This window comes from Dipodomys spectabilis, unplaced genomic scaffold, assembly GCF_019054845.1.
Source record: "Dipodomys spectabilis isolate Male_0828 unplaced genomic scaffold, ASM1905484v1 ptg000069l, whole genome shotgun sequence".
In the NCBI taxonomy this organism is placed as follows: Eukaryota; Metazoa; Chordata; class Mammalia; order Rodentia; family Heteromyidae; genus Dipodomys; species Dipodomys spectabilis.
In genome coordinates this window covers 20,498,327-20,525,569 of record NW_024870746.1, presented here as the reverse complement: position 1 = coordinate 20,525,569, position 27,243 = coordinate 20,498,327, and the positions used below count along the sequence as shown (strand labels likewise).

The 27,243-nt window shown below is 41.6% G+C and overlaps 1 protein-coding gene across 1 annotated transcript in view; it reads left to right on the top strand.

The window, feature by feature from the left end:
* Positions 1–27,243, top strand: part of Hhat (hedgehog acyltransferase) — a 225,429-nt gene that overhangs the window by 93,526 nt on the left and 104,660 nt on the right. The window contains exon 9 of the mRNA XM_042681974.1: positions 12,608–12,643. Coding sequence (XP_042537908.1) covers positions 12,608–12,643 — 36 coding nt within the window. The remainder of the gene's footprint in view (positions 1–12,607; positions 12,644–27,243) is intronic.

Sequence of the window (27,243 nt, the reverse complement as noted above, 5' to 3'; positions counted from 1 at the left end):
GCAGAAAAATGAAGAGGCCAGACCCCATCTTGTGCAGAAGTGAATCCAATGAATAGACAGGACTGAGAATAAAAAATATATCTGTAAACCTGACCTTTTAAAATGACAGTACTGGAATGTGAACTCAGAGCTTTATGCTTACTAGGCAAGTGCCCTGCCACTTGAGCTATGTCTGCAGCCTTTTTGTTTTCTGCTTTAGTTATTATTTTTTTTCAAAAAGATAAGGTCTGGCAATTTTGTCTGGGGTTAGCCTTGAACTGTGATCCTCCTACTTACCCCTCCTGTGTAGTTAGGATTACAAATGGGTGCCACAGTTCTTGACCTAAATCTGACTTTTTGACATGGAAACTTCCTTGTAGGATGTGTAGCACACAGTCCCAGGATCTGATGACTAATGTGAATCCTTCTGGATATGGATGGGCTCAGCCTCAGTAGATTTCCTTGCCCCAGCAGAGACCCATGGCCTAATCTTTGTCTTTGCAATTGCTTAGTAACTGTCCAAGTCTCCTTCTCAGTGCTCCAGCAGAACGGACACATGGACCGCTCCATCCAGCTGCTCTCAGGATCTAGGACCACAGGGTTTCACACTCCAGGAGCCATGTGATATTATGCTCCCAGAAGGCCTTCAGTAAGCTACTATGTCAGGCCTTTGTTTACTGCTGGAAGAAGGAATTAAGAGTTAAAATCTTTAAAATTTTCTCCAGCTTTAACATTGTTTAGATGCTGAGAATTGAGGTAGGAATTTGACGTGCCTGAATTTGTTCTTACTCATAAATTTGTTCTTACCCATTTAACCCTAGGGATTCTGTTCTCATGTGAAGCAAATAGTCACTTTTCGTGAGACTTTCCTCTTTAATAATTTCTTAGCCCCCTGAATTCATCCCTAATGATGGGAGCATAATTAGAATTTTAATTACTACAGTGGCTAGCTACAACGTAGTGACATTGAGATACAAAGTGTTCTCACAATCAGGGAAATGGCTGTTAAATGACATATTTTTGAGTTCCTTCTAAGGGTCCATTAGGCTAATGCTTACTTATAATGAAGACACTTTAATCAGCTTCTCATTTCTTCTTCACTCATTTTGAAGTATTGTTCTGGAGATGCTCAAAGTGCTGTTCACATTATTAATAATTAGAGCTGTTACCTAGAAACAGGGTACTCTTCTTAAGTACCTGCAGGTCTGTGTCCATATCTGATAGACTAAGGGCAAGACCGATGGAGCCGAAGCAGGTATAGTTAGGTGTCCATCTCAGTAGATGGGCTGAGTACACACATGCATGTACACACACACACACACACACACACACACACACACATTTTCTCTCTCACTCTCTCTTTTTCTCTCTCTTTCTCAAAAGCCAACCATATTCATCTCAGGCATCACTGCTATCTAAGATCAAACTTCTTGATTCTCATCTGGTCAGCCTGGGCAATAGGGAGGCTATGTCCCTTCCCCTACACTCCCAAGTCCTACACAGGCTGCTCTCCTGAAGGCAAACTTGATTTGCCGACTGCCCCATGGCTTTGAAAGCTGCTCTCTTCAATCAAGAAGGAGCAATCTACCTCTGGAGAATATAGACAGGAAGTCCCCAGTGTCTCTCAACTTAGAGCCTTGTAATTATGTTCAATTGTTTTCATTGGTTGTTCCTCATACCAGTGATGCGATTTTGCACATTTCACTCCTGAGAAGATCAGATCTTGGGACAGAGCTTAGGGGAGCAGGAAGGGGCGGGAACTGTGAGCCATCCACCCATGTGGCAGTAGACAGGGCTTGAGAGTGAGTTCAGACAGTGTGCACAGCAGGACCTGGGTAAGGACCCGCTGGTTATTGGTTAAGGAATGGGAGGTGCGGTTACGGAGGCCACATCTAGCATTCATTGATAACAACCAAGAGGGATGTTTAACAATGGAAGAGGATAAACACATTTCCTATAGAGCCACAAAACTCCCTGGATTTTAGAGGATCAACTCAGGGATACTCAGTTGAGGGGTATATGTCATCAGTGTCCTGAAGGGAGTTTGAAGGGTTTCTGTCACAGAGCGTGGTCCTCATTCACATGTTGTTTTTCTGGGGAGGGTAGAACTGAGGTTTGAACTCATTGGCCTTCTACCTCTTGAGCCATGCTTCCAGCCCTACTTTTTTGCTGGTTGCTTTGGAGATGGAGCCTAGTGGACATTTTTGAGCTGGCCTCAAATGTCCATCTCAAGTTCCCAGACTCCTGAGTAGCTAGGATCACAGGAATGCGAATTTGGCTTGTGACAGCTAGGAAGTACGTGTCTCATTATGTGTTTATAATGTGACCCTGAGAGGGATGGAGAGTGAATAACAGGGAAGAGTGATCCAGAGATACTGGGGAAGGGGTTCATGTGTGAACACATCACCCCAAAATATGTCACTTTGCCATATTGCCATATTTTGAGCAAAAGGAAATTGAGAACCAGTCAGCAATAGAAAAGTTCTTTACTCAACAGATGAAAATAAAATGTAAACCTTTTGGTAAAGGAAATTTACATTTATAGAGGAAATATTAATCAGTAAAGGCATCTGTGCCAGAAACAGCTAGTGGGAGACAGCTTTTGTCAGCTGAGAGACCGATATATACATTTGAGCACACATTTCTCCCTTCCCCTTACTGTAATTTGCGTCCACACCTCCCCTAGAAACCTACACCCCTATTTTTTTTTTTTAAATTTTATTTTATTTTATTTGAGAACATACTGTACAGAGGGGTTACAATTACATGGGCAGGATAATGCATACATTTCTTACCAAGCATTGCTACACCCCTATTTTTTGATCTGTGTCTCAGGATGATATATAAGTCTCCACTTGGCATTTCATTGTGTCTCATATTTTTATGAGATTCCTGTACATCTATGTATAACTAAAATTGTTTTCCTCCTGTCAATCTCTTTTATGCAAATTTTAATTTGTAGTGAAGTAGGGATGCTGGGTCTAACTGGTGTCATCTTGTCTTCATGGTGAAAGAAGGTGAAGCCCCATCTCCTACGTGATAGGCATTCTTGAATTCCTAGAGGCAGGGCAGGGACTTGGATGATAGGTTACTGGACCTGTCAGTCCTATGTCTTGAACTTGGGAGACACTTGAGTTTCCTGTGACCCCGCCTCCTGACCCGGACACTACTTAGACTCAGACCAGCTCAGGCACCATCCCAACATGCCTTGTGTGCTATTTCTTCTGTGCTTGCTGTGTCTCCTGTGTGTCCTCTCTCCTGGTTTTCCTCTGGTCAACATGGAGTCCTACTTCAGCTCTCCATAGGGGTTGATCTGTGTTGTTGGTATTGTTTTTCTGCACTTTCGTTCCTCTCCTGCTCTCTTGGCTCAATTTCATAGCAGTGTTAAGTATATTTGTGGGGCAGCAGATCTTTTAGACAGGAGTCTACCTACAGATACTGGCTCTCCAATAAAGATTCCCAATTCGACCTCTCAAAATGTGGCTTCTCTGTATCTTGCTGAAGGAGGTTCCTTCCAACAGTAGGCCAACCAAAAAAGGATAGAAAAAAGCAAATTTCTATCTATTTTGACAGACCAGTCTAAGAGTAGCTTCTCATGCAGAAGGTATACCTATAAAGGTCATCTGTCACTAATGACGGGTGGCAGTCTCAAGGAAGTCCCCTGAAAAGAATTAAAAAGAAGTCCTCACCTCAGCCTTTTAGATTCTTATCTCTAATGGAGCATATGAATTTCAGGCAGACACATAAGGTAAAGGACAGAGATTTATTCAGCAAGGAAGGTAAAAGGTCACACATGCCTTATAGACAAGGCATGGCCATATAGGAGAGGGGAGTATACACCTAGACATGGGTGTAGGCACTTGACAGGAGCACTAACATTTGGGGAACTGAAAGTTGGGGCTGGAGTGGAAGGTCCCCATTATTAAGCAAGTATTCGGGTTGATCATTATCTCAGTTACTGTTCTCTGAGGAGTTCCAGAGAAGTTGTTATTGCTGCCATTACTTCAGGGAACAATCTGGTTCCCATGAGATGGTCACTCTTGCTCTAGGGTACGGTCACCTCATTATTGTAGGTACTTGCCCTCCCTTGAGAGGTGGCCTGTTCTGGTAGACTCTGCTGTTCCCTGGGGGTAGTTTCAGTACCCTGTTATATAGGTGACATCTATTAGTCATGTCCTTTACGGAATCCAGGGTGACTTCAGGAAAGAGACACAGAGAAAATGAGATAGAAGCATAATTGGTGGGCTCAAGTCAGGACTCCGTGCTTATAACGTCTATGTGGCGACCCCACATACCCATAAAATTACCAGCCACATCCCCACACCTTTTTCTCCCTTTCTTTTTTGCTGTGACACCTACCCCCCAACATACCATATACTCTAGTTTTCTGATATGTGTGTCCCTGGAGGATTGATGAGCTAGCCTTGAAGAGGTGAGTGTGGGGAGAGGAGGGCCAGCTAAACTGGAAGAGTAGAAGTGAAGAAAAGTAAATGAGAAGCAGGGGCACAATTGGGATTCCTTAGGAGGAAGGAGGTTAAAGTCAATCAGAAGCCCTGTCAGTTTAACTACATAATTGCCCTCCTCTCCTAATTAAATGCAGAAATGTTTAGTAAACACTGATTAAAGCCCTCCAGAGAGAGAAGCAGATCTAATTTTAGGGTCTTATTTTGTGCTCCTTGACTGGTAGTTGTCTCCATTTTATTATTCATTTGATTTTATCTTCTCCCTGTAATAATTTCGTAGGAACTACCTTTTTTAAAATTAGGAAGCACTGTTGCCTATGAATTAACTAAAATTGGGATAAAACTGGCATTCCTGCCTTCATTTTTCATCTATCTCCATTGTCATAGTACTTAGAGTCAGGCTCTTTCTCGATTCTGCACTTAGGCATGTTAATTACTCAAGGATTTGTGGTCTAAAAACCAGTGATACTTAATTTATCTCATCCTCCTTCAGAATGGAAGGTACAGAGTTAAGAATACTGTTAGCTTTTATGTTGTCCTGTTCTAGGACACCTTTCCTCTTTGAGGCACTAGAATGATGACCTTAAACCTGTTAGGTTTTTAAAAAGAGGTAGCCGAGTAAGAACAGCACCAGCACGCACGTGGTATTCAGGTAAGGGGTAGGTTTATTCAGTAGACCTGCTGGGACCAGGCAAGGTTGGCACTCCAGGTTGCTGGGAAAGGCTTGGGAATGAGAGAGAGCTGGGAAAGAGAGGAGAGAGAGAGGAAAGAGCTAGAAAAGAGCAGAGAGAGCAGAGAGGAACAGAGAGAGCTAGAAAAAGAACAGCAAGAGAGAGAGAGAGAGAGTCTGGGCCTGGGGTAGCCCTTATCTAGAGTATGGGTGGGGAAAGGTGTGGCCACATCAAATTCAGATGTGACCTCAGCGGATGCAGATGTGACCTCTTCCAGGTGTCCCAGTTGCCTAGGTAACGCAGGTACTGGGTGGAGACTTTGCTGCGAGGAGGGTGGAGTCTGCTAGCCATCCAGCAACGGACCTTACAAAACCTATATTCATCTTGGATTTTAGGAATTACAAGACTGATCAATAAACATTTCATGACAAATGTCAAATCTACCCACCTCCAGGCAGCAGGGACTATCTTAACATGACTGGGCCCTGCCTGAGTGATCCTGAAATAACCAGCAATCAGATCCATGTGCTCAAGACTGATGATTAATTACACGTGCTTCTTATCCCTGCTCTGTGTAATCTAGGAGCTCAAGCAAGTTCCCCCAAAGAGACTTGGAGCCTCTGAACCCCTTTATCTGTTTTTCCAGTGTGGCTATGTTGGATAAATCTTTCTTTGTCCTCTATCACTACTTAGCTTTCAATTGGCATATTGGGATAGGAGGTTGAGCCCAGTCTTCTAGGGCTGTTGGAGCCAGGGCTCTTGTCCTAAAATGCCAGGACCTTCTAAACTAGTTTGGCAGTGCCCCTTTACCAAGATCTCCATCTGTTATTTTCTCTTTTTCCATTCTAGCGATTGGTATTCAGTGCCATCCAGGTCAATGTCGACTCCTGCGTTTGCATTGCTTATTTGGAGTTGGTAAAGCTGAAGTGTTGGTGAGGCTTCCTATGTGACCATGTGTGAATGCAAGACATAGGAGAAGGTGTGCCTGCGCATCCCAGACACTGGTCCCTAGCGGTCTAGAGGGCCAGTCCTTTGTGAAGGCCACACAGTCACTCCCTGTTATTTGAGATCCTCTTTCAGGGGCCATAATCTCCAATGCTTTCCCACATTGTAACAGCTACTGAGACACAGAGGGCACAAAGCTCTTGCCAGCCCATTTAATAACAAAATATCATGCAGAGGTCCACATGGTGTCTGAAACACATGCTTTGGGGTCCTCTCACCAGGACCATGGCCTTGGAACCAGCCCACATTGGACCTCTGAGTTTATTTTCTCTCATGAGGAGTCTATTCCCCCAGCTCATAGCTGCTGTAATCTTCATGCCATGTTTGGCCTGGATGGAGGGAGGACCCAGAAATAGTTTAGAGGAAGAAAAAGAAGAGAAGAACTCAAACTTGAAGACATTCTAAAGAATGAAATGCATCTCAAAGCATCTCAGGGAGTTTTCAGCCTGCAATAGAGAATCTACTGGAAGCATGGACCATGGATTTCTGTGAATAGAGAAACGTCTCAACTAATTTCCTTGGGCATCTCCATTTGAGTTGAGATAGTTTTACTCAGATTTGGCCCCCAAGAGAACTCCCCGGGGGGACTTTTATGTGGGCAGAAAAGCTGAGGTTATTACCAAATAGAAGACTTAACATGGTTACACAAGAAGTGGTTTTCTGGTCAAATCAAACACTTTAGAAAGCTTCCCAGGTTTTAAAGCCCTTTGTGCCTGCAGGTAAAATCCCCAATGAGATGAATGTTCTGGCACAGGGAAAGAAACAGGCACCCACTGAATTATGAGTGGCCTCGTGCGAGAACTTTAAGGAGGTCTGGAGCACTTAACTTAGGTGTCAGTTCTTTTTTAAAAATTATTCTTTAAGGAGTTGTACAGCGGAATTGCCATTTAACAAAGCAGATTATGAATACAGTCCATATTGGTCAGCATTGCCCCTTCCATCATTCTTACCCATTCCTCTCCTACCCACCCCTTCCTTTCCTATTGTTAATTTCGTAGACTTGTCCTTTTCATTTGTCTACTTTTCTTCATTTGTCTTCTCTTCATTTGTCTACCCTTTTCCCCTTGACCCCCACTGTACCTAAAGGACGCACTTCTCTTAATTCTTGTCAAGTATAAAACATTACAAAGTAGAGACCTTTAATTTAGACACATATTAAACTATGAAGCTGCAAAACAGTCAAATTGTGTTATGCGTCTGCAATATTCAGCTATTTCATAGTATCTGTCAAAAAGATTCCATTTTTGTTTGCATGCAGGCTTGTGCATGCATACACATATGTATGTATTTTCCTTGATGAAGATAGGAATAAATGGCAATGAGGTAGTAATTACTTAATGTGCCCCTAAGTCTTCTGAGACTGTAGTCTATCTAAATTCATTTAAGGGACTTGGCAACTCTAAAATCTACAGAGCAGGCTGAAGTTTTAGGAAAGAGTTGATGTAATCTTGAGTCTGAATCCAGTTTAGAGAAAGAATTTCTTCCTACTAGGGCTTCTCTTGAGGTCTTCAGTTGACTGAATGAAGATTACCACACAATGAAAGGTAAACAGAAGTCTACTGATTTAAATGTTAGCATGTTTAAGAAATACTTTTCATCACCACATTTAGACTAATGTTGAGTCAAAAAGTTAGTGCTATAACTTAGCCATGTTGAGACAGAGCCAACCAACCAGGTCTGGATTGTTAAAGAGAGGTTTAAGCTAAAAACATTAGTTTTGGGGGCCTTTAACAAATAAAGCACTCACAACCTTGAGACTAGGTACCTATCTTCCTCTAGTGCTTACCAGGGGATTTCTACCTATGGATAGGAAATGTCCCATGGCCAATTTGTTGTGGTCATGATTGCATTAAAATCCACCTGAAGATGCTTTTTGGTGGTTAATTGGAGATAAAAGGGTCTTACAGACTTTCCTGCCTGGGCTGGCTTTGAATCTTGATCTTTGGCTTCCCGAGTAGCTAGGATTATAAGCATAAGCCACCAGAGCTGGGCTTATTTATTATATTTTTGACTGCTCCTGGTCAAAATCACATGTGTTAGATGAACAAATAAGGTATGCTTGTGGTAAGTTTTCTTGACATTTCTATCTTTTAGTTATATACATGTATTAGCTAATTTATTCCCATATAACAAAAACACACATTTGAATGTATACTAGATTACACAATTTCTATGCTAGACTCCATCTGGGAAATATAACAAAGGTGGTACAGAGGGAAGAGCATTAGGAATCAGTAGGCATGAGGGCAGGCTTCAGTTACATTCGTTTTTGCTCTTTGGCTGTAACCGCTTTAAAAAAATTTCATTTTCATTTTTTATTGGCATCAATCAGATCTACAAAGATGTTTAGTTTTAACAAGTCTGTGTATACAATTCTTGTTGATAATAATCACCTTTTTATCATTTTCCATCCTCCTCACTTCGCAAACGAGTCTCATCTACTTGCCTTGTCTCATTTTCACACAGGTAGATAGCTTTTATTCTTGTAGCACCATTTCAAACTCAAGAAAGTGAGAATTTTAATCTTTGTTCTACAGTTGGTTAATTTGTAAGGATCAATTGAAATAATAGACATGGTTGTAATTTGTTATCAGCAAGACACTCTGCTTTCTCTCTGAATATATGTGTACATAGAATTTTAAATATTTATTATTAATATCTTTTGGGTTTTTCTAGGACCTATTGTAATCATACTTACTTGAATTTCAGACATTTAGAAAACTGAGTGAAATAAAAACTATCAGCATGTACTATTCAGAGGAATATAGGTAAGGCATCTTGATTTTTTTTTTGTTTCAGTTGAATACCCACATTAATTATCTATTTCTGCTGACTAAATTATCTCCAGATTTAGCAATTCAAATTTAAAAAATTATCATGCCAGGAGGTCATGGATCCTTGTGTTGCTTAACTGATCATTAGACACGGGGTGAGGATCTACCATCAGGCATGGTGTAGCTAGCTACAGAACTAAATGAGCTAGAAGACTTATTTTGAAGCCTAGCCCTTATGGCTGTTGGCTGGAGGTGTCAGTCCCTCATCTCCAAGGCCTTGGGGCCATCAAGACAGTATTGATAGCTTCCGCCAGACACGTGATCCAAGAAATCAAGAGGAAGAGCATAAGTAATTGTGAGGAGAAGTGACAGGATCTGTTACAACCTGATCTCAAGGTGAGATGTACTGTGCTCACTTCTGCTGTGATTCTCTTCAGTTCTGCTTTGCTAGTTACATGGATTTATCCTGCTATGATGTGAGAGGGAGGTGCAGGGTGGACACTAGGTAGTGTAGATCAGCAAAGCCTATCTTGGAAACTGGCTACCACAGTTCTATATAGCAAGATACAAAATGACTTATAAAAAGATTTAAGAAACACCACTTGGCCACATCTTTGTTATTGGGCAGAAGACCACAGTAGCTGGCCGAAGTCCATTTAAGAAGATCACTTGTTGGAACTCTCTCCCAATGGTGGGTTACATTGACTGTAACAGCGTGAGTATAAACACCAGTGACTTACATGGACGTCTTCATGAAGCAAATGGAGCATGACTGGTGTTCTTTCACTACCCTGGTGGATTTCTCTGTGTCTTTTACCTATCTGATTATCTAAAAAGTACTTCCACTGTTGAGAGGTTCTTACTTCAAACGCATGGCCTTATTTTACACCTAACTCTGTGGCTTGCTCCAAGTATTTTATAGAATACAGTGCGTGGGCTTGTACTACGAGTTATATTGGCTGCACTTTCTCTGTGTGATGCTGGCTTAGAAGCATGTGTGGTCTGCATAAAGAGCTTGTGAGCAATCCTACCTGTAGATTAAATAGTGTCTAATTAAACTTTTATATTTTGTGAATAGGGATTATTATATCCATAAAGGTTTGTTCCACTCGAAGGAATCGTGTAGAATAATTACAGATAGGATTTGTAATATAATTTGATAGAACCTGCTGTGAGAAACAAATCGGTCTTAGCTATACTTTTTTTTTCCCCTTAGTGTAAGTGGCTGAAAAAGAACAAATTGTCTTTGAAGTGCTAATGGTCCTTAGCATTGGTTGCACAGTTAAATGAGCAGCCCAGAGCATAGCACAAAGTGAAAACATATGGCCACTGGCTTTCTGCTCAGACACTGTGGGAGTTTGAAAATGGAGCTGTTCCTAGATATCAAATGCACGCTACCAATTAGCTGGGAAGGTACTGTTTTATAAGAGCCTCCTAGTTTGGTGTTGGCTGTTCGTGTGACATGATCATACTGTGTGTCAGCCAGGTAGCCACAGACTTCTACTGGCTTGTTAAGTTGAGGAAAGTGAATCAAGGCTTTCTCCATGTACCAAGCCACTGTAGAGAAGTAGAGGGCTTGTTACTGTCCAGTGGCTCTCAGGACTATAGAGGCCCTTCTCAATGAAGTACACCCAGAAGGCTGACCTGTTTTCTTTCTCCCCCCCCCCCCCCTTTTCCTTTTCTCTTCTTTCTTTGTTTTCTTTTTCTTTTTGGTGCTTAAATTCAGCATTGGGGCTTAAACTCAGGACCTTGCTCATGGCTGGTACTCTACTAGTTGAGCCATACCTCCAGTCTGGCATTTTGCTAGTTAATTGGAGATAGAGTTTTGTGGACTTTTCTACTTAGGCTGGCTTTGAACCATGATCTTCCAAGCCTCAGCCTCCTGAGTAGCTAGGATTACAAATATGAAAAGAATCAGATGTGATTAAAAATAAAAAGTATCTATCTGTTGCCTTTCTAAGCTGTCAACTCCTATAATTAGGGACTGTCTGCCTCAGCCACTATCAATATCTAGCCAACAGTAAAGACATCAAAAATATTTGTTGAAGAGGGGGAAATTAAGTTCTTTGTTCTCTGGAATGGCTCTGTAGCCCACAGGAGCAAGAATTGTAGTATAATAGGTGTATGATACTATGTTTTCTCAGTTTTTTCTATTAATAGCAGTAAAAGTTAATATTTCTAGAAATACATGAAATTGGAAATATTAGAGATTGTTCACAATATACAAGTTTTTTGTATATGTGAACTGGTACTCAGGGCCTGGGCACTCTCCCGTAGCTTTTTCCCCTTAAAGCTAGCATTCTACCATTTGAACCACAGCTCTACTTCTATCTTATTGGTGGTTCACTGGAAATAAGAATATCATGGACTTTCCTACCTGGGTTGGTTTTGAACCTCGATCCTCAGATCTCAGCTTCTTAAGTAGCTAGGTTTACAGGCGTGAGCCTCCGGCAACTGGCAAAAATCTGTTTTAATCTGCACCCATTAATTCTCTTATTACTAATATCCACTTGCTACCTGTGGTATGGATTTTTACTTATGTAGCTGAGGAAAGTGTTTTTGGTTTGGGTTGAGAATTTTAAAAAATTCGGTATTAATACAATTGTAAGAACAGTTTGCATCTCATCCAGGATAATGTAAAATCAAATGAAACAAGTCAGCTATCTCCGTAGAGCTTTATTTAGTGAATAGCTTTGTGCAAAAGATTTAAAAATAAATGGAGTTTGTGTATCTTGAATACCATTTTTTCCCCTGCGTTTTCTAATCATCTTGGTTAAGTGATGTGATGAATGACGTATTTTAGCTTTGAGTTTTTCTATTCTCCCCTAGGAGGGCCTATGATCTGTAAATAGGCAGATTAGTACATAAAAGAATCTTATCTAGGGATACAGGTAGACCCATTGCAACAATGAGATGTACGAGATGCTATGTTGAAACAGGGCCAAGGGAGGGGGGTCGAGGGAGGGAGTATAGTCATGGAGATGGGAGGGCCGGGATGGTAGGGGAAAAACAAAGGAGGAGGCAACAATGCTTGATAAGAAATGTACTCATTGCCTTGCTCATGTAATTGTAACTCCTCTGTACGGTATTTTCACAATAAAAACAACTTACTAAAAGTAAAAAAAAAAATTAAAGAAAGAATCTTATCATTTGAAAGTGTCCCATGGGAATCGTATTTTAATATCAGCAGTCACCACTGTCAAGTAGGATGAGGCACCATTCATGCCGTGTAGCTCAGAGAAGGAACAGGAGTAAAGCCAGAAGCTAGCAACAGTCAAGGCATGAATTGGTGGACTTCACTCCACGGTGAATTCCTGTGTCTTATATCCTGACAGGACAACTAACTTATTTAGGGACTCACCTATGGAGAGAGTGGAAGGCATCTGGAAATCTACCTGTATGACCTTTATTTCCAGAAAGGGAGTCTAGACTTGCTTCAACAGCCCTTTGCTATAAGAGCTGTGGTGCTCACTAGAATCAACCAAAGAGCTTATTGAATTGCTGGACTCTAGCTCTGATTTCTGAATGCATTTGCCTGAGGTAGAGGCCTGAACACTTGTATTTCCAGCAATAATGCCATTGCTGCTACTTCTGCGCCATACCTTGAGGACAGCTGTCATAGAAAATCTATTTTTCATGAAATAAATTATATGTACAAGTCCTTTATTACTGTAAATATGTTTTATTCATAGCCTTTTTTGTCTCCTTTGAACAGGCATTTTGATGTTGGACTACATAATTTCTTAATCAGGTAAGTCAATACTTTTTGTTGTAGATATCATTGAAAAGCATGTCTGTTATGGAAGAATGCAAAGGAAAATAAATCATTGTTATGTATCTTGATAAATGATAGTAATTGTATGTTTGTCAAGAAAATATTGCTCACAAAGTTTTGTGTGTATATGTGTGCATGTGTGTGTTTACTACAATTACACATGCTTGCTTATATGACCAAGGAAATCTATATTTAAAGGAGTTTATATCTTAAGGGAGGGTTCAACAAAATGTTAATTCCTGCTAGTAGGATACTGGAAAGATAAATAGGAAAGTGAGTACTACTGATTTCTATTCAATCATAAAATGACCCAGTAAGCCATTTTCCTCCACTGAATTTAACCTTTTTAAAATGGAATCCACTGCTTCATTTACAATCATGAAGATAAAAACTTTAAAAAAAGATAAAAACTTGTTCATAATTGAAAGAGATTATAGTTGGCAATTTAGATTCTAATTTACTGGTGATTTTTTAAAGTCAGTTGGCTTATGGGGTATATTAATTTCAGATCATTACTAAATCAAACAGAAATTACATGGAAATATGCCAGAATATTAAGTATTTATCAGGATATAAATGAACTTAAAAAATCAACTTTGCTGTGCTTTCTGAATTTTTCATATTCATTATGTATTGCTCTAATAATGATAGAGATTTTTATTAAAATTCCTGTCAAATTATGTGAGTGAGGCATGGATTCATTGCAAAGTTTGTAAGGAAACCAGGAAGCATGTGGAATTAGTTGCCTTCTGCTAATGTGTAACTAAATGCTAATTAATTCTAATAGTTGGCTAAAATCTGTAGATTAATCATAGGTTTTACATAGCTATTAGGGCGACTCAGTTCCCCACAAGACATGGCCATCTTGTTCCTTATGGGTAAGATCCTATTTGAGGGGAAATGTCCATAATTTATTTAATCTCTACTTATCATCTCTGCTGGATTGCCCATCACAACTTTCCAAACGAGGCCATGAGTATCTTGTTGTCTTCTCCCAGGCCTCATCCCAAGCTACCCCTTTGGAATGTCCTCAGCCTATAAGAGTATTTAAGCAGGAGATATAAAGGGCCTCACTCACCAGAAAGGCAAGCATGAGAAAGCCCTATCTAAATGGATCAGCGAAAGCTATCTGAAAGTACTTCATGGAATAGTTTAGACTTTTGACCTGATACCTTTGGTACTTTATACTCCTGTTATAGAACTATTCACAAAATGCCTTATGGTAGATACACATCTATTCTTTCCTTACTTTCCCTAGTAACTTTAGGGCAAGGATCATAGCTTAGTTACCTACTAGTGATTAAATTTAGAAACGTGTGGAATCAACCTTTGGTAAGCATTTGTGGTAGGAGTGAATGAATGAAAGATGAGAGTATGTCAGATTGAGAAGATGGTGCTCAGTCATTTATTTCAGCAATTATGAATCCTATGTTGTACCATTTACTTGATGATGTCCAGAATGCTGTCATTTGTGAAAACGAGTGATTGATTTAGAGCTTTGCCTGAGCTTATCCCTTGGCAGACTGTGTCTTGATTGAGTGGTGTGTCTGCCTGTGGGATTCCTGTCTCCCTTTCCTTGTCTCCTCTACTTGGCCTGGAGGAAGGAGAGGGAGTGGATACATAGTTCCTATGTAGCTGATGTTGGGACCCCTTTGCCTGGGTGGGAGGCCTTTTGGGGCAGATCCTAGAAGATGCTCTAGCGAGTTATCATCATCACTGTTGTATGAAGCAAACAGAACTTGGGGTAGGATTGGGTCTAGGGGACTTCTTTCTGTCCTGATAAATCCCTGGGGATTTTCTTTTTCTGACTCTGGGAGGACAGCAAATCACCATGTGTTGTTTGTCCATTTGGAAGTGAGAAGTCAGTCTCTCCTTGTGGACATCCTCAGACTCTTTATCCCCCATCACATGACAGCATCCTCAGTTCCTCCAATTAAACAATGTAACTACTCCGGGAGTCACTTTCTCATTCTGCTTCCCAGCTTAGGAGCAGGGTGTGAGGGTAGAGAGGGGGTGAGGTGGGCCCAGCAGGAACTGCGGGGAGGCAGGATCTTGCTTTATTTGCAACTCTCTTTAGAAAACAGGTTTTTTTTCCCCCTCACAGTTTGGGAGGTCAAGTTGTTGGGGCCAACCACCATTTATGATTGGGTACCTTGACAAGAAAAGCTTCACAGAAATGATGACTCTGAGGCCAGATTGAAGAGCATGGGGTGCAGTGGAGTGGGGGACAAGGAAATGACAATAGCACTTCTTCAATGAAACTCTGAAAAGGAAGGAAGATGAAACAGCCGATAGAGTGATTGGGTTAAGCGGTTATCATTATTGTTTTCCTTTTCAATGTGAGAAGCCCTTGTCATCTGACCACCAGTCACATAAAGTGTCCTTTAGGAGGAGAGAAAGCAGTTTCAGGCCAGTGTGGAGATGCAGAGTTGACTGCAGGCATTTGCCTATGGTGACAGCCACAGGGGAAAGCTTCAGGGGCCGGAAGAGCAAGGAAGTCTTTTTTAAAATAAGTATAGTTTTATTGTTACTATTAAGGTGCTATGCAGAGGGGTTACCATCTCCTAAGTCAGGCAATGATGTATTTTTTGTTTTGGACAGTGTCACCCTTTCCTTTGTTTCTCCCCCCGACCCCCACCCCCACCCCAGCTTCCCCCTTCCATCCCTGCCCACAAGTTGCATATTGCATTTTCCATAGTGTATACTGAGTAGCATGACTGCATTTTTTTACCCTTCCTCTCTCCCTTTCTGCGTTCCCTTTGCCCCCACTAAAAAGACAAAACCAAACCAAACAGAGCAACCAAAAACCCAAAAAGCAAAAACACCCCACCCCCACAACGAATCTTTTTAAGGAAAGAAAATAAATTTCCCCTGGTAAAAGAGGAAACGTGGAAGCATTTGGCATCATTTTGTTTGTTTTTGTTTCTAGACTAACTAGGTTTACTGAGTCCAGCAAACTCTTAAGGTGTTCTTTGGGTTGTCATACTCTAGAAATGCTTCCATGAAAGTGCAGAACTCACAGATTTACTCTGGTCCCTGTCGGTGCGTGGAAGTAACTTTTCTGGGCTGATAGGAGATTTCAAGCCCATCCGAGCTGGGGGCAGCTGCATGGAGAGAAGAGCATCCGGGTTCTTGCAGTCCCCCACTGAGCTCTGGGGGCAGGAAGGAGCTGTCACACTGAATGAAATGTGAGCATTCAGGGTATGGGTGTTTTATGATGACTGTGGGAAAACTTGGCGAACTCCATCCTTCTAATCTTATAAAAATCAAAGGAAAGATATCCAGAAAGTAGGAACTGCCCAGTCACCTGAGGTTGACCTCGGAGGAAGACTATTGGCTGGAATTCTCTTCGTGTGTCACTACAGTATAACAAGGAGCTGGGCGCTAGTGGCACACACCTGTAATCCTGAGAGGCTGAGATCGGGAGGCTTGAAAGGCCAGATAGCTGGACACAGCAGTACCTGGCTGTTATCCTGTCTGACATAGGAGGCAGGAAATGAGACCAATCTAAAAAATTAATCAGCAAAATAGACTCAGGGCTGGGTAAAATGGTAAAAATGCCTGCCTAGCAGATGCGAGGATCTCAATTCAAATCCTACGACCATTGAAAAACAAAAATGGAGAAGGGAAAACTGACTAATTTGAAAGAGGTTATAGAACTAAAATAACTTTGTTTACAATATTTAAAAAAACAGGCTTTTAAAATTTTAGCTTAATTTCACTTTGGCAAGAAAATAAAAATGATTAGTATTAAAATGTTTGATTCTTGTGCTTTTCTCTTGCCCAGAATTACAGCCAGGTGCTACTTCACTGCCTTTTGATTTTGTATTTTTTTTTAAAGAGATAAGATCTCCAGGTTGATTCCAAACCCCTGGGCTCAACCACCCTTCCTCCTTTAGCCTTCTGAGTGGCTGGGACTAAAGGAGCCTGCCACTGTGCCTGGCTATAGTTCCATATATTTTAAGGTGGATGGTGGGTTGCTGTACCACACTCTTCCTCGTTCCTCAGGTGGGAGAATAGTATTAAATGACAGCGGAGGCCACCGTGGTGTCCAAAAGAGAACCCGGAGTCACCTTTCTCCCAGCTTCTCTGGAAGGTTAAACAATTATCATCTTTGTGGCTTTGTGATATTTGAGTCTGTTAATTTGAAGATCCAGATGAAAATAAAATCCCCAACTCCAAGAAAGCTTTCATGCTCTAGGAGTTAAAATCAGTAGTTCAGTTTCTACCACACATAACTTGTACCACTACTGATGTTCCTATGAGTAAATATATTTTTAAGGTAAAATTAAGAAGATTCTCTGGTAACCTAAGCAAGATGTTTGTGACGCACATATAGTTTTAATGGTAGAGAGCGGTGGGTGAGCTCTGGTGCTCCTTAGCAAAATGAGCTTCAAGATCCACGGTCCTTAACCAGTGCATTTGGCTTCTGCACTTGACAAGGCATTTGTTCAGTGTTGGCCTTGCTACCATCTTGAATATGTCAGTCACTCTTTCTTTCTCATCGCTCTCAGGACAGGATAGAAGCCAGGCTCAGCTTTTGTTTCTCTGTAACAGGGATCTCAGAGACCACTGCAGCTTAGATTGTGAGTAGAGTGACTTGCAGGGGTTAGATGGGACCTGGAGTATATTCTACTAAGCATGAAGCAGTGACACCCAGCTTTCATAGGCAGAGGTGCTGGAGTAGAGTCCTATGCACCACCCTGATGACTGGAATCCATTTGCTCCAAGACTAGTGACTGTTAGCACCCTCTGTCTATACCATCTCCTTGCTTGGCCTTGAGGAGCTCATGGAGCTTTGGAAACACTTGGAGTAATAAACTACCCAGAGTGTGTTACAGTATACAGACAGTGAGTGACTTGCCCCATCAGGGCGCTGGAGAAGCCAAGCTCAGCAGGGTGTGTACATGATCTGTGGTTGCCTTTGCTGGCCTCTTGAGCTACATGGATTCCACACACCCAGAATTGAACACAACTGCAGCTTTTTTTTCCCCCATCAGTACCAGAATCTTCCTAGGAAAGGGCACTGGAACAGATACAGAAAACCAAGGCTTTAGTCTGCCTGACTTCTGTCTCATTGCAGGGATTTTTGTGCAAGTCACTTTTCTTATTTGGGCCTGAGTTTTCTTCAGAATGAATTCTGCCAGATACATTCTAAGGTCCTTTCCAAGCTCAGCAGTCTCTGGTGAGCAGCACTGGTGTTTCTAATATTAGTTTGCAGCTTCTGTTGTTGAGATCTGTGCTAGCCAACACACAAGCTATTCATTCCATGTGGTGATTTCAGTTTAACTCAATCAAAATTTAGTAAACCGCCAGGATATTGTGACAGAATATGAAATAAGTATTTGAGTTGTGCTTTCTGGTTCCTAGCACAGAACAACTTTTAAAATAGGGCCACAAATGGAACCTTTTGTTGTTTGCTCACTGACCCCGTTTCTGACAGAGATCTCCTTTGTAATCCTCTGAGAGTTAGGAGTGCAGAGTTCCTAAATCCCTTGGCATGTCCTGGGGAGTAGGAATAGCTTTTATTCTAATAGAGAAAAAAAATTTTTGTTGGTGGTTCTGGGGTTTTAATTCAGGATCTTGAACTTGATAGGCAAGTGCTTTACCACTTGAGCCATACCTCTAACATCTGAGACAAGATGGTGGTAGGTTACCATTACCAGGGGGATTAACCAGGTGAATAGAGGGTTGGAACTTGCAGCCTTACTTACTCTGTCATCTCCCTTCCCCAGCTAGGTCGGGGTGAAGGGATAAAGGTTTTGTCCATCATCAGTGGCCAGTGATATAATCAATCATGCCTGTACCATAGTGGAGCTTTCCTCAAATTCTCCAAAGGACAAGGGGGCTTCCTGCTTAAGGGGGCTTCCTGTCTGGGGGCAGCAAGGGGAGGGGCTCTGCAGTGTGAGCCTAGGTGTTCCTGAGAAGGATACTCACCGTTGAGTCTACTCGAGCCAAATAATTGTGTTCTAGACTGACTAGCTAGCATCCTTTAATAAAGTCCTTTTTCTTTTTCTTTCATAAATTGTCTAGAACCTTCTTGAAATGAAAAACTCTCATTAAATATCAGAATATGTAAATAAATACAGATGAGGCAGTGAATCACTTGATTTATTTATTTATTATCTCTTAAGTAGTTGTACAAAGTGGTTTCAATTTAACAGGTCAGTAGTAAATTATTCTGTTCTCATAGCAACTCGATTTTGAAGAGGGACCACTTAAATCATACGGTTGAATGAAGTTTAGTCTTTTTTTTTTCTTTTCTTTTGCTGGTCCTAGGGCTGGAACTCTGGACTTGGGCATTGTCCCTGAGCTTTTATAAAGCCCAAGGCTACCACTTGAATCACAGCTCCACTTTCTGGCTTTTTGGTAGTTAATTGGAGATAGAGTTTCATGGACTTCCTGCTTGGGCTGAATTCAAACCACGTTCCTCAGATCTCAGTCTCCTGAGGAGCCAGGATTACTGGTGTATGCCAAAGTTTAGTTCTTGAGTTGTGCTGTCAGTTCACGTGTTTCTGCTGTACCCCAGCATACACAAACTTGGAAAACTGAGTTATTTAAACCTTACCCACAAAATCCCCCAGAATTTATATAAAAATAACAAACAAAAACCTTAAAGTGGGTCAGTCACTTAAAACCTATGCGGCTTTGTCAAGTACTAAGCAAAATGAACAATCCTAATGACATTATGAAATTTATGGAAAGTTTTGTTACATTCATAAGAAATTTTAATTAAGTGCCAGCATCTTCCTTAAAAGGTAAAGGAAGCAAAAGGGAACTAGGTGTATGATATAGATTTCTGAAGAGGGAGCAGATGGAGATGGAGAGACACTTGCTGACTGTCTAGGCTGGAGTTTAGACTGAGTTGGAAGGCTCAGAAACCTGGCTTTCTGTTGTCCCCACACAAGGGTGTAGCGGAATTGTGCTCTCTCTGCTTCTGAGACAGAGCATGTGCCCAGACTGAACCCCTACAAAAGGAGTTACACGTTTACATCTAGCTAGATGTTAGTGAATTTTGGGCTCAGAGACTCTCACCTGGAGTCTGGTGGCTCACACCTGTAATCCTAGCTACTGAGGAGGCTGAGATCTGTGGATTGTGGTTTGAAGCTAGCTTGGGCAGAAAAGTCTGTGCTTCAATCACAGAAAAAGCTGGAAGTTGTGCTGTGGCTTAAGTGGTAAAGTGCTAGCCTTGAGTGAAAAGGAATTCAGGGACAGTGCCTAGACCCAGAGTTCAAGCCCCAGGATTGACAAAAAAAAAAAAAACCAAACAAACCCACAAAGCCAAAAATCATTTAAATGGATAAAACTTCTGTTTTACAGAAGACAGCAATTTCCCAGTGACAATGACCATGGTGACGTGTGTGTTATAGTGAAAGTCTGTATTTGAAAGTACTTGGAAATCCCCAACAATGGGAGATCCTTCAGCCTGTAAATATAGTGACTGTGGACCTGAAAGGGTCCCCACCATTAAGACAAGGGGTTTCCCAGCCAAAGTGTGGAAGCTCTCATCCACATAGGCCACTGGGAGTGGAAAAGCCTCTCAAGTAGAAGTACAAGGCTATGGAATCAAACCACAGGCATTTGAATCCTCAATCTGCCACACAGCTCCTCGAGCATGTGATATAACGCATGCAATGTATGTGAAAGACTTAGTGCCCTAATGGATGGCTTTTGTTGTTGATCTGTCATCCATCAGTCTGCAGTACCATCTGTTTTAAAGACAAGGAGAGAAAATCCACATAAAATACCCCTCACACTTAATAGTCCCTCCGTCCATGTTGGTTGAATTTGAATCTGGGGTGTTTACGTGGCCTACAGTGTCAGGACCAGGATGGTCTCTAATGACATGGGCTGGGCAGGAGCACAATGTGCACTGGGACCACTTACCAGCCCAGGGGATGGTTGGCCCTTCGTAACACATCCAGAATAGACAGAGAGAGCAATTACCCCTGGTTTCACTTGTGCCCACGCCATTTAAAATGAAACTCTTGAGAATCTGAGAGCCCACAGTGTCTGTTTCTAATTGAAAGGTTACTTGCAGACAATCTGTTTTTCATAGAGTTCCATTTGTATGCATCTATTAATACACTCAGTCTATTGCAGTGAAATCCATTTTGGAAATTAAAATAGATAATTATTTCTGAACCTTTTAATCATTTTTTAAAGCAAAATAATGAGCTGCAAAGCGTTTAGCTGAGGAAGTACATCGGATTACACAGGCAAATGATTCTACTGGAATGAGATGCAAATACATATTGTCATCCTCTGCCTCGTTTTATCTCTGAATTCTGTAACATTTTGATTGTCATCTGGTACTTCAGGGGTCCAAGGTTCTAAGTCCCAGATTTTGCATTTATTTTGTGGTCTTGGCTAGTATTTCCTGTTTCTAGGCAGTTATTAGTAACATCAGTTACTTGCTGGTAAAACACTTTAGGATGTCAAAAGCCTGCAGCTTTTATGACTGTCGGTGTCAAGTCTGTGACTTGACTGAAGTGGACAAGTTCCCGTCAGCACTTGAGAAAGCCAGGAACTGTGGTGTTCCCCAGGATTCACACCCCAGTTTCCCTAACTGCCATATGTTGGACGATGAACCTCATGTCATCATGGCCAACGATGGGGCAGAGGATCGAGCAACTCCTGAGTGGCTTGTTTTCCAGTTAGAGAGGAAAGACAAACACTTGCTGACTAATCTGAAAGATGAAGCCAGTTAGAAATGCCAAAGCCCAACCTTCCAGAACCATTGTGGGACACAAAGGAAGCGGGAGGCCTCCTGGGGAATGTGGAGGAGAGAATGGCGTCTTATAGACAATATTTTATTAATTGAATGATGGGTGTTCAGTTTACATTCGATTTGGTGAACACAAATCTGGACTATTAATTTTCTTGACATTCTGCTGCTCTTTTTTTTTTTTTTTAATATATTGGCCAGGTCATTTTCTCTTCCTAGATTTATGAGCACCTTGGAGAGGACTCTCTTCTTTTTGTGTTTGAAAACCCCATAGCATCCAAAATAGCTTTGTTCAACCCATCCATCATTTTTCCTCGTCCCTCCAGCCCAACCCCTCCCTTCAGTTTTTCTAGTTTCTTAGGACAGGCATTGATTATTATGACTGCATTCTCTCTCCCTCTTCCTCTTTTTATTCCCAAACTTCTAAAATTAAAATATATTACTTCAGTTTCTGATACTACCAAAACATACTCTGTTTTCAAGTGTGCCAGAGATACATATAGATATATTTTAAATATTCTGTTTTCATGGTTGATTATTCTTGGGACATTGGCCTGAATCCCTGAGCTTGGAGGAGAAAGAATGGGTGAGAGAGGAGTGTCAGTCAGATGTGGGCTGGCCTTTTTTTTGGTCAGTTGTGGGGCTTGAACTCAGGGCCTGGACACTGTCCCTGAGCTCTTTCGTTCAAGGGTAGTGTTCTATCACTTTCAGCCACAGCTTCACTTCTGGTTTTTGAGCGGTTAATTGGAGTAAAGAGTCTCATGGAGACTTCCTTGGGGGCTAACTTCGAACTGTGATCCTCAAAGCTCAGCCTCCTGAGTAACTAGAATGATAGTCATGAGCCACCAGTAACCTGGCTTGGCTGGCCTTTTATAACAAGCTGTTGTGAGGGACACTCTTCCTTGCCTCTGTGTGTATGTTGTGTGTGGGAAATACAGCAAAAGTTTCAGATGAAAATACGGTCAGGGAGGAGAATGTTTTTGAGTAGTATACCAATGAACATGAATAACATACCAAACAATAATACAGATTATATAAATATACTCCAAGGCTGGTAACCAACAGCATGACCCCCTGTGCTTTGAATTACAGAGCCTGAAGAGAAGCTTGGATTAAAGTTAATTCCAGCAATTACTCAGCTAACAGCTAGCTTCCCTGAGAAAGCTGCTTCTATGGGGACTGGAGGGTATGCATGTCAAGTCTTGCCAGGGCTGCTACTGGCCACCAGTCTTCCAATGGCCAATTATTGCAGCTGACTTAACATGTGTGTGTGGTGGTGGTAGAGTTCTTTGTAAAAATCTTATTTGTGTGTGTGTGTGTTTGTACTAGGGCTTGATCTCAGGGCCTAGATGCTGTCCCTTAGCCTTTTCACTCAAGGCTAGTGTTCTACACCTGGAGCCACAGCTCTACTTCCAGCTTTCTGGTGGTTAATTTGGAGATAGGACTCTCTCAGACTTTCCTGCTTGGGCTGACTTTGAACTGCCATCCTCAGATCTCAGCTTCCCGAGAAGCTAAGATTATAGGCATGGACCACCAGTGCCCAGCTACAAATGTCTTCTTTGTAACTGGAAGAACTACTTTTAGAACTTTAGTAAGCCCTCTCTCGTGGAAGCTACTATTGTAAAATATGTAAATAAATGATATTAATGTTATTGGATGTTTGTATACATTCAGCTCAGTTAGCACACAGACCCTCAGCAACCCTCACCCACCCAACCCACACTCCTGGACTTTCTGTTTTTATTGTCTTTTTGATGATTCACAGTGCTCCTGGTATTTCGAGGCTGAGTTTCAGAGCATATTTTCTGTGTTCTTTCAGTGCTGCTGAGTTGATCAGCTAGAATGCAGCTACTTCCTTCTCTTTCCCACTAGAGAGCCCACCTGCTCGCTCTTTTCATTTGTGGACTTCGCAGGCATGTTGGATTCAGCATCCCTTTCCTATGAGTGGCCTGGGAGCTTTTCAGCATCCCCCCACTAGTGATTGTTTCTTTCCTTACTGTGTCATCTGCTGGGAACGAGAAACAAAAGAGGCAAAGCTGTTCCTTCTTATATAGCTGAATAAGGGTTTGTGTATTTGAATCACTAGAAAGTTGATGTAAATGTGCATCCGATAAAGTTCCTGGTGCTCCTGTAGGCCACCAGGAGCACAGTGGAAATACTTGTCAAATAATTGTCCATGATGGGCCCTTGCTAGGAAGCACATTTCTGAGCTCTGACACTTTTGACATTTTATGGGAGAGGCTCAGATGTGGCTAAGCATCTGTAGCCTCTATCCAGCAACTGTCAGGAGCATCCGCAGTTGTAGCTTCCAAAAATGTCTGTAGACATGCCAGTTGCCTCTGGAAGTGAGGAAGGGGGGAAATGATACTTCTCTTGTTTTAAAACCACGACTGTGGAGTAAATTTAAATTTCAGGGTTTTTAGCTAAACATAAAAGAGGCTGTAAAAAAGGTGTCTTATGAGCGTCATGAGTTCTGTGATGTCTGTTTATGACCTCTGATAAAATTGTGCCCAACTGCCAGCTATAATGCCTGCAAAGCACTGAAAAGCATGAACAAAATGAACACTGAAAAGTAGGACTAGCCTACTCTAGAATCAATGAAATTCCTTTCAAACTAGTGTGCAGAATGCAATCTGTGACCTGTGTGAACTGTCTCATGAAGTCCCTTCACCACCCCTGTGTTCTTGCCCACCAGCTCAGAGACACATGACCTGTTTCAACCAGAAATCAGCGTTGACCTCCCCGTTAGTGCCATTTTCATAGCCTTCCTTACTTCAGAATCATCCCTCTTCCTGTACCGATGTGGAGGCTGCAGTAATCACAAGAGAAGTAGACAGGAAGGGGGAACATGTGGACTGCCAGGATGGGTTTCCATGTTCAGTTTTCCACAGAGTACCTGCTAGAGATGAAAAGTGGAGACAGGAAAGGCCCTGTGCCAGGGGCTGGGCACTGGTAGTTTATGCCTGTAATCCTAGCTGCTTGGGAGGCAGAGATTGGAGAATCATTATAAGCCCAGGCAAAAAATAAGTTTTTAAGACTCTATCTCAACCAGTGTCTAGGCCTGGTGGTACCCACCTTTGATCCCAGCTGTAGGAGAAGCTCAATGACTAGGTCCAGTGGTACACACCTGTCATCTCCAGCAACTCAGGGAAACAGAAGTAGGAAGATCACTACCCAGGCTAGGTATAAAGTAAGACCCTATTCTTGAAAACAGTCAACGAAAAAAAAAAAAGAGGCTAGAGATGTGGCTCAAGTCATAGAGTATCTGTCTAGAAACCTCAGGGCCCTGAGTTAAAATCCTAGGACAACCAACAAAAAGGAAAAGTATTTTAAAAATTCTTTATTCTTCTCAGTGTGATACAAGAAGATGTGGCCTATTTGAAATAGGAGCAACAGGTCCTGAACAAAGGATAAGGAAAGAAAAAGGAGTTGAGTGAAGTGAGAATGATTTCAGGAAAAGTAATTACTCAGTTACATAATGAAAATCCACTTGAGTGAGTGTAAACATCAGAACCAAATCATGAATTCCACAGGGAAGGCAATCTTGGATGTTCTTCCACACTGTGGAAAAAACAGAGAAATAAAATAAGAAATATCAGGGATTGCTACAAAATTATGAGTGTTCTTGAAGCCAAAACAATGAGAGCAGAAGCAGTAGAAGAAAATAAAAATAGATGAAAACCTTGCCCAAGTTTTCAAAGTCTAAAAACCATATCAGAGATCAGAGGCAATACACATAGAGCCACCTGGAAGGACATTCTACCATGAATCATTGAACAAAGGGACAAGCTGTCTAAAGATTCACATAAAAAAAGAGTTATTAATAAGAAGTTAAAAAAAAAAGTCAGACAGCAGTTGGGTCACATGATATCAGAAGACAGTGAAACAAGATCTATTGGATAATGAGAAGAAACGATTGTACTTCATGGATTTTATGTCCAGTTAAATTGCCTTCATATGTGAGTCAGCAGAAAGACTTGTCTAGAAATGGGCTAGTGGTCCAGTTTTGGCCAAACCCTCTTCTCATAGAATCCTACTCACTGGAAAAGACCAACGGAGGAGTAGGTATCTCAGCCATGTGGCTTTGCCTTCTCCGGCTCATCTGATTGGGCTGAGGATGGACAGCTGTCAAACAGAACCTGTGACTTAAGGTCTGTCAAACACATGGTGTGAGCAAGCTGGATTCTTCTTCAAGGACTTGGGAGTAGAAAAGTAGGAAACATGGTACAGTTGGTATTGAGGACTGGAGGTGCAATGGCTCAGGGTTGCAGGGATGGAGGTATTATCAATCCTGAGTAAGTCAGGTGATATGAAAGCTAACGTTCTGGATGAGGCAGAAATCGGGAGGAGGCAGAGGAAGCTGATTCGGGGAGAGGAAGAGGAGACTTGTTCTGAGAGAAGCAGAGGGACTATAAATGGACACAGAGCATCTGTCCCATTTCCTTTCTATTCCCCCAAAGCTCTTCTACTCAGAATTTTGCCAAGGTCTTTACAATAAATACTCCTGGACATGAGAGTGCATCCCTTCTTTCCAGTGGAGAAAAATTCCTTGTGTAAGACCTTTCCATATCACCAAGGTCTGAAGTATAGCACTGTGCAAACCTTAATTGAAAAAGTTGTCAAACTGAAATAAAAATTGTAAATCAAATAATAAAGAAGTGTGTAATCACTGGATTGATCTGTGGGACTTTCATCAGGTTTAATATGTCATTGATCACGGAAATCCTGAAGAAAGTGGTCACTTGAAACGACCCTGATGACTCAGTCGTTCTAATGATGTAGAATTTCATGGTGGCATTTGTATAAAGCTTAAAAGTAAACAGTGCTGTTAGGGATCATTATTCCTAATTTAGGCAATAATCCTACAATCATAAAAGATTTTCTAGAACAGCCTCTCTCCCAGGTAGCATTTATCATCAGAATGATAATTGCAATTTAGCATAACTACAACAGTGTAGCAAACTGTGAACATGCACACAATGTTGCTCAGGGAAATAACTGGGGAAAAAAATACCAAAATATCAATATGGTTTTCTTTGCTAGTAGAATTAGGTGACTTTTCTTTATACATATGCATATGCATGTATATACACATATATGTGTACATGCATGCATATATATGTGCAATATATGTATGTAAATAAATTCTCTATATATATTTATTTTAGTATTGCCTCTGTGTCTGTGTGTATGCACGTGCACGCGTGTGCCCATGTCCTAGTACTTGGGTTTGAACGCAGGACCTCAAGCTGTGGCTTGGCCTTTTACTACCTCTTGAGCCACACATCTACTTCTGGCTTTTTGGTAGTTAATTAGATGTAAGAGTTTTGTGGACTTTCCTGCCAGAGTTGGCTTTGAACCAGTCTTCTGATCTCAGCCCCCTGAGTAGCTAGGATTAGAGGCTGAGCCACCAGCACCTGGCTGGCTATGAGTATTGCCTTTTAAATAAAAGTAGAAACAATTGATAATCTGGAGATAATACAGAGCAACAATAAAGCCATAGCAATCACCCACTAAGAACCAACCAAGCATTAGGTACTATTCTTAAGTTCTTCATTTTTTTCTTTTTTTGTCAGACGTGAGGCCTGAACTCTTGGCTGGGTGCTGTCCCTCAGCTCTTCAGCTCAAGGCTAGCACTCTACTACTTGAGCCGCAGCGCCACTTCCAGCTTTTTCTGCTTATGTGGTGCTGAGGAATTGAACCGAGGGCCTCATGCATGCAAGGCAAGCGCTCTACTACTGAGCTACCTTCCCAGCCTCTCTTAAGTTCTTTATAAGTATTATCTCCTCCACATCTTCCTGTGAACCCAATAGGGAGAATACAAGGTCTTGGCCATTTTCTAAAGTGA